At 39.8% G+C, this 14,441-nt stretch overlaps 1 protein-coding gene across 1 annotated transcript in view; it reads right to left on the bottom strand.

Moving 5' to 3' along the window:
- SHISAL2B (shisa like 2B) overlaps positions 1 to 14,441 on the bottom strand; it is a 25,411-nt gene extending 10,970 nt beyond the window's left edge. The window contains exons 1-2 of the mRNA XM_002815600.6: positions 13,790 to 14,441; positions 8,949 to 9,106 (exon numbers count right to left, since the gene is read on the bottom strand). Of these exons, the coding sequence (XP_002815646.4) occupies positions 8,949 to 9,106; positions 13,790 to 13,980 (349 nt within the window). The 5' untranslated portion in view covers positions 13,981 to 14,441. The remainder of the gene's footprint in view (positions 1 to 8,948; positions 9,107 to 13,789) is intronic.

The following is a 14,441-nucleotide window of genomic DNA, read 5'->3' as shown; positions in this document are numbered from 1 at the left end:
ATTGCCAAGATTCAACATCACAGTTCTTCCTAGGTTACTTGTCAGCTGCTCTTCCTGCTGCCTGCTACTTATTTCCATTCTTTTGTTTTTGTTGTTCTAGTCATTGTATGTAAATTTCAACCTTTCTTTAGTCCTATACTTCCTAGACTGGCATTAAATTACAGTTTTGGCCTTTGCCAAAATTTAAATCCAATTCATCGAACGAAATCTTTCTACCTGTCCTCATCACAGGTAGGCCAACATAATTTTTCTGATAGCAGTTAAATTTTATATTTATTTTCAAACCCTTTCCTCGGGGACTTATGATTCTTCTGTGAACTCTGCTCTTGCCTGCCATTTCAAAATATCAAAAGAGTGCTGGGGACTTCTGCAGGTCTTTATCTCGTGGCTATCGGGCAGAACTGTAATTAAGCCTTTCTACTATCATCTGCCAATGTCCTCCTAGCTTCTGTGTTACCGTTCTGAAGTTCTTCAGCAGCATCCACGTACTAACCTAGCTGAGTCACTTTATTATTTAGTAGAAAATCTACACATCCCACTCATCCTGCAGTTCCTTCTTGCGGAAACAAGCAATCTCAAGTTTTTACCCTAAAAGTGTTTTTTTTTTATTTGTAAGAAGATGTTTTCCCTTCAGATTTAATATGATGATGCACAGGACTGGGTGTGAGCTAAACGGTGAAGTGAGCAAAACTTATTGACCTCTCCCTTTTCAATGCTCTGCCCTCCCCTCAAGTATATAAAGAGATCTCACATAAGCACAGTTAAAAAATTTATCATGAAAGTTAGAATCTTGGACTTGCCCTTTTGCTGTAGTCACTCATTAATGAGTGGAGGCAGTTCTATTCAGAAATTTTTTTTCCTACCCTATTTTTTCCAGAATTCACCTTTTTCTTTCTTTTCTGTATTGTTAAATTCTTCCAACCATTGATGATCAACAATATCTTACAAAGGAAGTTAGCTGATATTATATATCCTTGAAATAAATGATTTTCAATGAGAGACTGGCTTCTATTTTGCTTATTGGTTTGAACATGACTGAGGATTGCCTGACTCTGTGCCTTGAGGAGGACTCAGAAATGCTATTATAATGGCAAAAACTGCAATTACTTTTGCACCAACCTAATAAATGTAGCAGTAGCTCTATTGAGCAATTTGATTTTCTACATTGTAGGAATAAAAGCAGTTGTATAAAATTCTAGGCTCATTATTTTAAATAAAAACGTCTTTCTATTTAAAGGGACACGGGTGGCCTTTTATGCCATTGAGTTCCAATTACCCTATCTTCTAAGATCTCAATGAATTCCTTTAAAATCTTTCTGAAATAAACACTGATATTACTATTAATAAATAATTTGGCAGCCTAATTCATAAAAGCTTTGAGCAAATGTTTCTGAAAGGACGTTAAGGCTATTTAGAAAAGTAGTTCCCAACTTCTTTATAAATTTAGTACAAAATCCATCAAAATACCATTTCTCTTTTTAAAATTGGACAGAGTGACTCAAAAGTTTATTTGGAAACTTGAATGTTACTAGACTAGCCAAGAAACTTTGAAAAAGAAGCATGACAAGAGAGGGGAGATGGAATCTTGTTTAATCAGATATTAAAATAAACTGTATACCTACAGTAATTCTTAAAGTATATTACTAGCTTAAAATAAACAGATGGATCAATTTAACAAAACACAAAGTCCAAAACAGACCACAATATATATAAGAATTTAGTTTATGACTAGTGACATTTTAAATTGTCAAGAGAAAAATGGATTAGCCAATAAATATTTGACAACTGCCTCATTATTTGGAAAATAAAAAAGGCAGATCTCTACCTCACATTTTATACCAAAATTAAAGCTCCAGGAGTATTAAAGATTTAAGTATAAGAAAAATGCATTAGAAGAAAATATAGACAACTACATAATTACCTAATACAATATAGTTATCTATAGGTATCTAAATATATAAATATAGGTAACTATATTATATTAGGTAATTATATAGCTAGGTAATTATATAATTAGAGAACCATAGGCAACTATAACTAATTACTAATACTTCGAACTATAATAAAAAATATAGTTAAAAATTAACTATATTAGGGCCAGTTGCGGTGGCTCACGCCTGTAATCCCAGCACTTTGGGAGGCCAAGGCAGGCTGATCACCTGAGGTCGGGAGTTCGAGACCAGCCTGACCAACATAAAGAAACCCCGTCTCTACTAAAAATACAAAATTAGCCTGGTGTGGTGGCTCATGCCTGTAATTCCAGCTACTCAGGAGGCTGAGGCAGGAAAACTGCTTGAACCCGGGAGGCAGAGGTTGCAGTGAGCCAAGATCACACCATTGCACTCCAGCCTGGCCGACAAGAGCAAAACTCCATCTCAAAAAAAAAAAAAAATTAACTATATTAGAAATCAGAAATTAACTACACTAGAAAATATAAACTATACTGGAAAATATAGTTACCTATATTTTCTTCTAATGCATTTATTTTTTATACTTAAATCTTTTATCTTTATGTCTTTTGGTGAGGGGAAAACTTTCTAAGTGTGAAACCAAAAGGAGAAACCACAAAAAAAGAAACTTCTACAGTTGAAAATTAGTCACATACAAGATTTATTTGTTTGTTTCTCTGTATTTCCTAAGTTTCCTATAATGAACTGATAATGAACTATAATGAATCGAAAGGAAGATTTTCTTTTGGGGGAGCTAGGATATCTTCTAAGATGAATATAGCAGACCGTACTGAGCCAGCCCAAATCCTGTTTTGCTCACAGGCAGAATAAATGTTTGCATTATCTTTAAATTTGCTTTCCTTCTCAGTATTTCATATATAATTTATGCTTTTCTCCTAGATAACTGTGCCTTACTGCTAATTTACTTACCCCTTTTCATTTATATCATCTGCTTTTACAAAAAAGAACATCAAATACAGGCTTGTTGTTTATTATACCTATACAACTGTATTATTTTATTTGTGCCAAGCAGCTCTACTAATATTTGCCCTTCTAATTTTTATCAAAAATTCTGCTTCTAAGAACCCTTCTCTTTGCTCCTTCCCCCAGCCCCTTCTACAACTCCAGAGTATCAATAGATATTCAAAGCCCCAGGATAAATATGCTTTATCTTCCTGGAGCATCAATTTTACTCAGATATGAGAGGGAGAAGTTGCTATTATTAGAGTAAAGCAAGTTATTATATTATGCAGTCAAATTGAAAATTCTCATAATTTAAAAAATAAAATCGGAACGTCAGATAATGTAAAGCTCATTAGGCTTAAAGCGGGCCTTTCTACTCTAGCCCTTAGAATTCTGGAGACACAGGTTCCTTTCTCTCACATAGTTGGCCCTCCATATCCGTGGGTTCTGCATCTGTAGATTCAACCAACCATGGATCAAAAATATTTGGGAAAAAGAAGCATCTGTACTGAACATGTACAGACTTTTTTTTCTTGTAATTACTCCCTAAACAACACAGAATAACAACTACTTACATAGCATTTACCTTGTACTACATATTAACCTAGAGATGATTTAAAGCAGGGGTCCCCAACCCCTGGGTCATGGACTAGTGCTAGTCTGTGGTCTGTTAGGAACCAGGCTGCATAGCAGGAGGTGAGCAAAGGGCGAGCAAGCATTACAGCTTCTGCTACACCTCCTGTCAAATCAACACTGGCATTAGACTCTCAAAGGAGCACGATCCCTATTGTGAACTGCGCATGCCAGGGATCTAGGTTGTGCTTTCCTTACAAGACTCTAATGTTTGATGATCTGAGGTGGAGCAGTTTCATCCCAAAACCATCCCTCCCACCCCCGACCTGCAAAATTGTCTTCTATGGAACTGGTCCCTGGTGTTAAAAACAGTTGGAGACTACAGATTTATGGCATATAAAAGGGCCAGGCACAGTGGCTCACGCCTATAATCCCAGCACTTTGGTAGGCTGACACGGGTGGATCATTTGAGGTCAGGAGTTTGAGACCAGCCTGACCAACATGGTGAAACCTCACCTCTACTGAAAATACAAAAAACTTAGCCAGGCATCGTGACCAGTGCCTGTAGTCTCAGCTACTGGGGAGGCTGAGGGGGGAGAATGGCTTGAAACAGGGAAGAGAATGGCTTGAAACAGGGAGGAATGGCTTGAAACAGCGGTTGCAGTGAGCCAAGATTGCGCCACCGCACTCCAGCCTGGGCGACAGAGTGAGACTCCGTCTCCAAATAAATAAACAAATAAATAAAATGGAAGGATATGTGTAGGTTACATGCAAATACTATGCCAGTTTATATCAGAGTCTTGAACATCTGAGGACTTTGGTATCCGCAGGGTGTCTTCGAACCAATCTCAATGAATACTGAGGGACAACTGTATACATTTAAGGATTCTCTGGTGGAAAAGTTTGAGAAGCAGGGCTCTAAGACACCCCTTTAATTGCTCCTCGATTAGCCATTAATTCCTCCACAACCTGTGGAATGAGCCCTCATCCTCAGAGTGTAGACTCAGAAGGATGCCTTTCACACATCCATCTTTTTCTTTGTATGTCCTATACAGAACAATTTACAAGCAATGGAATTCTTTTAAACATTGGCATTTGAAGCATGCATAACCCAAAACACAAAAGTTTAAAAAGAAGAAAATGGAACACAACTTAAAGACCAATCAATTGCTTTAGCAATAGGTCCTCTGTACAGAATGAGCCCTAGGGGTAGTCCAATTAGAGTCTACAATCACTACCACAGACTTGCTTTTTTCAAGATCCATTCCAAATGTCAGAGCCTTAAATTGTAATGAAATTCAACAGAATAAAGATATACTATGGAAAATCTTGGCAAAATAGTCTAATATTAGACTATTTTAGACTGTTGTCATTTATAGAGGGAAAAAAGTTCAGTGTCCTAAGTCAATTTAGTATGTACACAAGAACACATTTCCCTTTAGGCCATTCAGATTTCCTATAATGAAAACAGTTTCAACTGTAAAAATTAACCTAAAATATTGAGAGGCTGACCCATGAGAAAGGAAATGGCTAACTGGTGAAACCAATTTTCCTCTGACGTAATATTTACTTGCTTGATTTATTATGCAAATATTCTATTATGTTCCTAACCTTCAAAACATTCCTTAAATGCAATAAAGTCACACACTTGCTTTCTCAATAGCTAGAACACTGGCATCCATTGCTCGGTAGTAGAATCATTGGAACGGAACATGCATATTTAACGAAGGGTACAGCAACGTTTAAATATCACATCAAAGGCTCGCTTTCAAATACAAACAATTTTCTCTTCCCATTCTAGTGACATTTGAACTATTTTTATTTTGGGCTCTCCACTACGTCTGATTTGGTTAAAATCAATGCAAGGGACCAAAATCACCTCATTTGAAAGCAGCAGGAAGTCACTGATCACGTAAAATCCTGCCTTACCAATAGCATGCATTCGGGAAAGGTGTACTGAATTGATTTGCCAATTTGACAAAATATATTTATGAGGGGGCAGAATGAGGATATTTCTTTGCAAGTAAGCAGCCTCATCTAACTATAATGGACCTCCTTCACTCAGTAGCGACAAGAATACAAAACTTGAATCAACAAACCAACTAATTCTGTTGCTATGTTCTAAAGTCAATATGAAATAAAATTTTGGAGCAGTACCTAAGCTAAATCTGGAAAAATAACCAATTTTTCTTTAGCAGAGTATAGAGAAGGCAATCAATGAATGTTTTATGACTGTGACAGTGACAATATTTTGCCAATGTTTCTCAAAATATGCTCCTTTGATCACACACATGCAATGCTACCCCATTCAATTCATTCATGGAATATTTGCTATGTGTTATAGGCACTGGGGATACAGTAGTGAGCAAACAAGACAAAAATTCCTACTTTTCTGGAACTTAGTTTCTAGTTGGAGTGGACAAAAGACAGACAACAGGTAAGTAAAGGATATAATATGTTAATGGTAAATGCCTAAGATAAATTCAAAGCAGGAAGAGGGTATTAAATGTTGAAAGGGAGTTAAAAATGCAGATAGGGTAACCAGGGCAGAGCTCCTGGGAAGGTAACTTTTGAGTAAAGATGGAAAGTGAAAATGTAAGTCATGCAGATATCTGAGGGAAAAGCATCCTAGACAATAGTGGAAGCATGTGCAAAGACCCTGAGTCAGGAATTTCAAGGAACAGTAAAGGGGCCAAGGAGGCTGGGCATGTGAAGATAAGAAATATAAGGGCAGATCACAAAAGTCCCCATAGGTCACGATGAAGACTGTTTTCTCCATTGAAAGAGATAGGAAGCGATTAGTGTTTTCAGCAGAGGAGTGACATGACCTGACTTGTGTTTTAACAGGTCTGCTCTGGCTGCTCTGAAGAGCAGACAGCAGGAGAACAAGGACAGAAGCAGAAAGAGGAGCTACTTGTTTTAAAATGCAGAGCCTGGAACTTGTGTTTTTAACAAGCTCTCTACATGATTCTTAGGCAAAAATTTAAGAACTGCAACTTTACCTAAGCAATTGAGACAAAAATTGATTTTACAATCTGATTATTTGATAATCACTAATCAACTTCCAGTGGAGAAACTGGGCCTAAGTCATTTGTACTAAATTCAGCTAACAACCTGCCATTTTGGCCATGCAATCTCCAAACAGTACTTCAGGAAGAGAACTTTCAAGGAATCTTGGCCCCCTTGTTCTGTGACACAGGATACCCTCTGAGAGGTCTCCTCTATAGAGAAGGAAATGAGAGCTAATGCAATCACACAGTGGTGATGTATTCGATAAGGTCACAGAACAGGTACCCCATAATATGAGAAGTTTTAGGATGCAGCTAAAATAGAGCATATGGGTGGGGACTTTTCTCAATTTTTTTAACATAAAGATTTTCATTTTATTTTTACATGGAAGCAAGTAAGCACTTGTGTGTCATTCTAAATACATACATAAATCCTAAATTTATATTCTAAGTTTATATATTCTATATATAAATTCTTGATAAATTCCATATATATTCTATGTGTATTCTAGTTTGTTTATATGTGTCTCTCACAATAAAATTTATAATTAGTACTTTTAATACACTATAGAAATTTATATTCACAACAGTTTTAACAATTCTTTGTGATTGAGTTTTATAATGGTAACAACTAGCATTTGTATAGCACTTGATGTCTGAGACAATAATAGGACCTAGTTCCACATACCATAAACATTTATTTCTACTTTATAGTCACACTACACACATATAAATCCCAATATTTTAACTAGTTTGCAATCTAGTCAGTACATCTTCTACTTATTTTTTCTATTTCTTTTATATGCCTCAATTATTTTATATGCCCTTCTGAACTCTGTACACAGTAGACACACAGATAAATTCTTAACTGAGCACTCACTAGCCAATATAGAGTGATGCAAATATTTGGTTCAGAGAATAAGTTATCAAATACTTGGTTCCTCTCTTTATTTGATATCGGGGGACCCACCCCCAATATTTCAACATAGGTTCTTTCTATTTTCCATAAGTGTCAGCCGGCTGAGAAATAAAGAGAAAGAGTACAAAGAGAAGAATTTTACAGCTGGGCCTCCAGGGGTGACATCACATATCAGTAGGACCATGATGCCCACGTGAGCTGCAAAACCAGCAGGTTTTTATTAAGGACTTTAAAAGGGGAGGGAGTATATGAATAGGGAGTAGGTCACAAAGATCACATGCGTCAAAGGGCAAAAAGGAGAACAAAGATCACATGCTTCTGAAGCCAATAAAGATCATAAGGCAAAGGGCAAAGCAAAGATCACAAGGCAAAGGGCGAAATCAAAAACTCCTGATAAGGGTCTATGTTCAGCTGTGCACATATTGTCTTGATAAACATCTTAAACAACAGAAAACAGGGTTCGAGAGCAGAGAACTGGTCTGACCTCAAATTCACCAGGGTGGGTTTTTTTCCCCACCCTAGTAAGCCTGAGGGTACTGCAGGAGATGAGGGCGTATTTCAGTCCTTATTTCAACCATGTACGACAGACACTCCCAGACCGGCTGTTTATAGACCTCCCCCCAGGAATGCATTCCTTTCCCAGGGTCGTAATTATTAATATTCCTTGCTAGGAAAAGAATTCAGTGATCTCTTCCCTACTTGCAGGTCCATTTATAGTCTCTCTGCAAGAAGAAAAATATGGCTCTATTCCGCCCAACCCTGCAGGCAGTCAGACCTTATGGTTGTCTTCCCTTGTTCCCTGAAAATCACTGTTATTCTGTTCTTTTTCAAGGTGCACTGATTTCCTATTGTTCAAACACACATGTTTTACAATCAATTTGTACAGTTTAACACAATAGTGGTCCTGAGGTGATGTACATTCTCAGCTTACGAAGATAACAGGATTAAGAAATTAAAGTAAAGACAGGCATAAGAAATTATAAAAGTATTAATTTGGGGAACTTATAAATGTCCATATTAAAATGAAATCTTCACAATTTATGTGCAGAGATTGCAGTAAAGACAGGCGTAAGAAATTATAAAAGTATTAATTTTGGGAACTGATATATGTCCATATTAAAATGAAATCTTCACAATTTATGTTCCTCTGCTGCGGCTCCAGCCGGTCCCTCCATTCGGGGTCCCTGACTTCCCGCAACAATTTGACTTCTTTGACTCCATCCAAAATCAAAATTTCAAAAATTTCAAGAGGATAAACCTTAATAACTGGAAGGAACATAAATATATTTAAAGTGGATTTACTGAACCAATGATTTAATTTTCATGAGAATAATTACATCCTGCTGCTATTTTTCCTTCAGCACAATTTCCCTAAGGTATTTCATCATTAAGGCCTGATTCAATGTGAATTTTTAGTGAGACACATAGTAAACTGAATTTTTAAAAAGCATTCATTGTTAACAGTATCACCCAGGTACAAGTTATTCTTTTGGATAGAGTTCAGGTAATTGGTAACAAATAATAGATACTGATTACCTTCTTGAGTGGAAGAAGCCTCTAATTGTTGAAGCTTAAGGCCAGTGTCTAATCTTTGAGGTTTTGTATACAGAAATAAATAGCAAAGGACACAGACACTGATGACAAAGGCGAGTAAAACAAGGGCAGCAATTCCTAGTCCAATCAAGGCACCAATGCTGAGGAAAACAGAGAAAAAATATGTGTCACACAAAGTGGTTCACACTGGTTCAACTAAAGAGAAGGCATAAATATATTGTTAGTTCTTGTTCTCAGTCATTCATAACCAAATTGTATTTTAGCGTAAAAAGTAACTGATTGAAATCTACAGTTCACCTTTTTCCACCACCAAATTCTTTTGTTTTCTCTGCAGGATTTTCGAGGCCCTTTTAAATTTATACATTACTTTTTTTTTTTTTTTTTTTGAGATGGTGTCTCACTCTGATGCCCAAGGTAGAGTGCAATGGCACAATCTTGGTTCACTGCAACCTCCACCTCCAGAGCTCAAGTGATTCTCGTGCCTCAGCCTCCTGAGTATCTGGGACTACAGGTGCACACCATCATGCCCAGTTAATTTTTTGTATTTTGGTAGAAACGGGGTTTCACCATGTTGCCCAGGGTGGTCTCGAACTCCTGAGCTCAGGCATTCCACCTCCCAAAGTGCTGGGATTACAGACGTGAGCCACCGCTCCTGGCTGGCCTGTACATTAATATGGAAGACCACGTGTTCATATTATAGGTTAAAGGTCACATGATTCTCTAGGGATAATTCTAAAACATCTCCATCAAATAAATATCTATTATTAATATATTTTAGAAGGAAAGATCAGGTTCACCAACAAATGATGAATAGAAAAATATTTGTTTCTGCAAAAGCACTAAAGACATATGTGAAACGCCATTTGTTGATTTACAAAGCCAAAACTATTATAAAAAAGGAGAAAGCGATTTGAATTAAAGGAAAATGGTATTTGTGAAATTCATATCAAGTTCATGTTCAGTTTGACTTTTTCCTTTCTAAAGGGGCATAATGTCAATGGCTTCCAGCATTAAGGAAGAAGCCCGTGTATTTTTCTCTAAAAATAAAATGTGTATCTGATTGTATTTGCTCCACCCTAAATTTGTAATGATTCCGTCTGATGCAGTTACCTCTAAGTCTAATCATTTGAGAAATATAGTTTTCATAAGCCTGTGAACTTAATACCACTAAATGGGAAAAGAGCTTGGAGAAAAAAAGCATTATCTTGAAAGACTAATATGCTAACATGTACTTCTTGAACCACATTTTGTTCTAATTAAAATCTACCAATAGATTTTAACCTATAAATAGATTTTAATCAATTTTACTCAAAAACAGATACTTCTGTCAACTTTCACGGTAGTGTTGTACACACTTATTTAAAGCATTTGAGAGCTTAGCTTGTAGAAATTGTTCAATAAATGGAAATCAATAATAATTGACTGCTGATTGATCTACCTATATTTGGAACATACGTCATTGAAAAGTAATATTCTTTTTCTTCATTATCTTCCTGGCTTGCCTTTAGGCTTCTGCTCTTTCCCTGGGATTAGGACACTGACAAGTTTGACCTGTACCGAAAGGGAGGGAAGGGAGAATTTGACCAGGGATGCCAGGAGCATTGTTGCTTTGGGAGGAAGGAGAACAGAACTGAAAGTGAAGAGCTAAGCTCACTCCACTTGTCCTTGATTTCAGGAGATAGAGCACCCCTGCAAAGAAGAGATTGCCTCCTGAAGCACACTTGAAGTCGACTTCCAGAGATTCTTGTGCTTGGTTTATTGTCAACCCAGTTCCACTAGCCCTGTAGATGAGTGAAGGCTGGGGAATTTTATGGCTAGAGTCACTGTAGAGTTATATATTTCAACTTGGGGTTTGCTCTCATCTAAAAGGGAGACTCCCTACATTTGGCGACTCCTCTTTTATACTTGTTTGCACCAAACCTAACTTTTGTGCATTTTAAGTGTCAGGGAAGGTTAGGATCACTTCAGTATACACAGACACGTGGGAATGTAATCCACTCAGTTAATATTATCTGGTGCACAGAGCAGATAAGAGGCTAGACATCTGGAAAGATTCTTCAAACAAGAACCTGATTAAAAAATCTTCAAGGTAAAAATGTAATTTAGTCTATTTGAAAGCAAAATTGTTAGTTTAATTAACTTCCACATACATAGTGTGGGCTTTCAATCTACAAATTATAAAACCAGACCATTCAATTTGAAAGAAAAACAAAAACAAAGCATGCCATCCCTGCTTTCTGTTAAAAAAGAATGTTCTTCATAATACTGACAAACAGTTTCAATGTCACCGTCCACTTTACAGAAATGTTGCTTTATGGCTGGGCGCGGTGGCTCACGCCTGTAATCCCAGCACTTTGGGAGGCCGAGGCGAGCGAATCACGAGGTCAGGAGATCAAGACCATCCTGGCTAACACGATGAAACCCTGTCTCTACTAAAAATACAAAAAATTAGCCGGGCATGGTGGCGGGCACCTGTAGTCCCAGCTACTCAGGAGGCTGAGGCAGGAGAATGGCGTGAACCCTGAAGGCAAAGGTTACAGTGAGCCGAGATTGCACCACTGCACTCCAGCCTGGGCGACAGAGCGAGACCCCGTTTCAAAAAAAAAAAAAAGGAAATTGTTGCTTTATGCATGCAAAACTCTAGGTATTAACTCTCAGTAAAGACGGAGCTCCAGGAGGCTCCTAAAATATTCATTTCAATAAATACTTATTAAATAGCCACTCATGCATGGCCCTGTCCAATAGACCTTATTTCCCTAAGTCCTGGAGAAGGTTACCAAGGAAAATACTAAGAACATAGGGAGTCATAGGAGGAGAAAAGATGGGAAGGGGCCAGACACAGGAAAGGAAGAATTATCCTTGCGTCAGCACCCTATGGCAGTTGTTTTACAAGCTTTGAGAGAGGGTCTGAAGCTGCTGTCACATTAATGCGGCAATTCTCCTACTTAGGAAGTTCACTTACCTTGTGATAGCCACAGCTGTGCCTTTCTCCAGCCACTATAGAATCTCAAAACGAGGGCTAGTGACTCTTCACAGTTGGACTATTTTAAATTAGGAGTGGAGAGCAAAGAATAGGGGGCAAATGAAGCTTTAATAAATTTACCTCCCTATTGTGTTCTCAGAGCTCAATAACTCACAGGAACCCCAGGTTTAACACTGCCAAATGACAACATCAGTTGAAGTGATTTTTCTATTTCCCGGAAATGGAGCTGCACTGTCCATTTTGTCAGTACTGAATGAAGACCCCAGCAAGCTGTTCACTCCTTTGTGCCCTCATAAATCTTAGGAAGGTTTTATGTCCTCTATTGCTTGTCACTTTGGAACTATTCAAGGATCTGAGAATCTCAGGCACATTTTCCAGTTGAGTTTGACTTATGAATTGCCAGTCCCTGTTGGAGGTGCTTCTGTCATTAGTAACGCCTCCAGTGACCCAGAGATAGATTACTCTGTTATTTTCCAAAAGGCCAGATAATAAACCAGTGCAATACAGATTTCTTCCCCATGTAATCTACTAAGGATAAGCTATCATTATTTTCTGACATTTTGCCCCTGTCCAGCAAAATACAATTTTGTCAGTTGAACTTACTGGAAGGTAGGCACTCCTTTTGAGACTTTTTGATGCTTGCAATATAGAAAAATATGTTAATATTTTATTGCTTCAAGAAGTAACATTTAGTCATTTGCTATAGACTTGGCATGTGTGTTAAATTCTAGGTCATGTAGGAGGCTGGGAGACATAATCACAATACTTTACCTCTTACTAGCAGAATCCATCTCCTCCAACCCCATAAACTAATGAATATGTACAAAACAATTTAAGGTGGGAGCTCTTTCCTTGATTGTCGAACCCCATTCATTCTTCAAGCAAAATGAAAAATCAAGTTTAAAGTTTGCAGCCCTTCAGAGTGGAAGGGGGAAAAGCAATTCATAATGAAAATGTCTACATCAATACCAGTTGGAATAAGTAAAATAAAATTGCCACTATGGGAAAAAGAAACAAGAAAGACCTCACCTTAGAAAGTCTCTTCACATTCCAGCAATAGCCACATGGCTCAGGTTTCAAGAAAGGGGGTGTCCTGTTCTACAGAGTGTGTGTATAATCATAGCAACCAAAAGCTGTACCTTTCTTGGTGTCTCTTCAATTCTCTCCAGGGTAGGGGTCAGATCCTCCAAAAAGGGCAAGTCGTAAAGCCCAGTTGCTTGCACAGGCCCTCAGGAACACACACACACACACGCACACACACACACACACACACACACCCTTTTAAAAATATATATGTATTTTAAAGAATACAGCCAATTCCTTCACACCCCTCAAAGAGTCTTAAACTACTCTGGTCCTTGTTAATGCAGTAAAAAGAGCCCCAAAGGAGCCTCCTTTCTCTTCAAATACACCAGATAAACCAAAAAGAGGATTTTAAACCTTCCGCTTGGGTTATCTTCCTGTCCTCGCGCTCCACCAGTAGGGCTGTCAGCCTGGGACTGGTCCCCGGCGAGGGGAGAGCAGTCCGCTCCCGGGAGGCGGGCGGGGAACCCAGCGGGGCCAGCCAGGCGGGCCCCAAGTGCGCCCTGGGCGCATAAGCCCGCGCTCCTCCAGCGCGCGCCTCGCCTCCGGTCTTGGCTCCCGTGGGAGTTTCAAGCCGGGGGGCGATTTCTCTCCCTTCCCTCACCCGCCCTCAGAGGCTCCGCGTCCTTCCGTAGGGACCCAACCCAGGGCGGACAGCGGGGACGCGGGGGACCTCCCTGGCCCTCGCGTGGCTCCGCTTGTCGCCTCCCTAGCCCCGGGCCCGGCCAGCCGCCGCACGCGCGGGCTCTCAGCCCACCTGAGGCTCCACATATAGCTGTGCTTGTAGGGGAAGTAGCTGCCCGGCTCGCTGCAGCAGTACTTGAGGTCCGCGAAGCCGCAGCAGTACTGGAGCGCGGCCCCCTCGCCGCGCCGGGGGCACTGGAAGGGCTCCACGAAGCTCTGGTTGAGGCTGTAGTAGCCGGAGCACAGCCGGCTGGCCTCGCTCATCGCGGGCAGGGGCCGGGAGAGGCTCGCGAGGGCCCCGGTCTGCTCTCGGATCGCACCCGTCCAGCACCTCCAGAGCCCGCGGACCCCTCTGCCCGGCCTCGGCTCTTCCGATCTGGGCTCTGGCTGCCTGGGCGCTCAGCCTTCGCGCGCCAGCTCTGTTTTCTCTCCTCCCCTTGTCCACATGGTGTCTGGGCGCCTTACTCTTGCCTCTCCCTCTCGCTGCTGAGCGGTCGCTCCTTTTATCCGCCCATCTCGGCGCCGACTCCCCTCCACTTTCCCTCACTTCATCAGCAGCCTGGAGACCTTAGCTGTCCCCACTCCATGCCAGAAAGAGCTTTCTCCAGAGGGGAAAAAGAAGATGTGGGACATGTTTTCAGTCCAGGGAGATGCTGCCTAAGTTGCAGTTTTCCTGCCTAGGGACAGGGCAGGTGGATTCTGGGCAAACAGACCGGGTCTGGTGG

Source organism: Pongo abelii, chromosome 4 (genome assembly GCF_028885655.2).
Source record: "Pongo abelii isolate AG06213 chromosome 4, NHGRI_mPonAbe1-v2.0_pri, whole genome shotgun sequence".
NCBI lineage: Eukaryota > Metazoa > Chordata > Mammalia > Primates > Hominidae > Pongo > Pongo abelii.
Note: the sequence above shows the minus strand (reverse complement) of the source record. Positions and strands in the feature narration are given on the sequence as shown.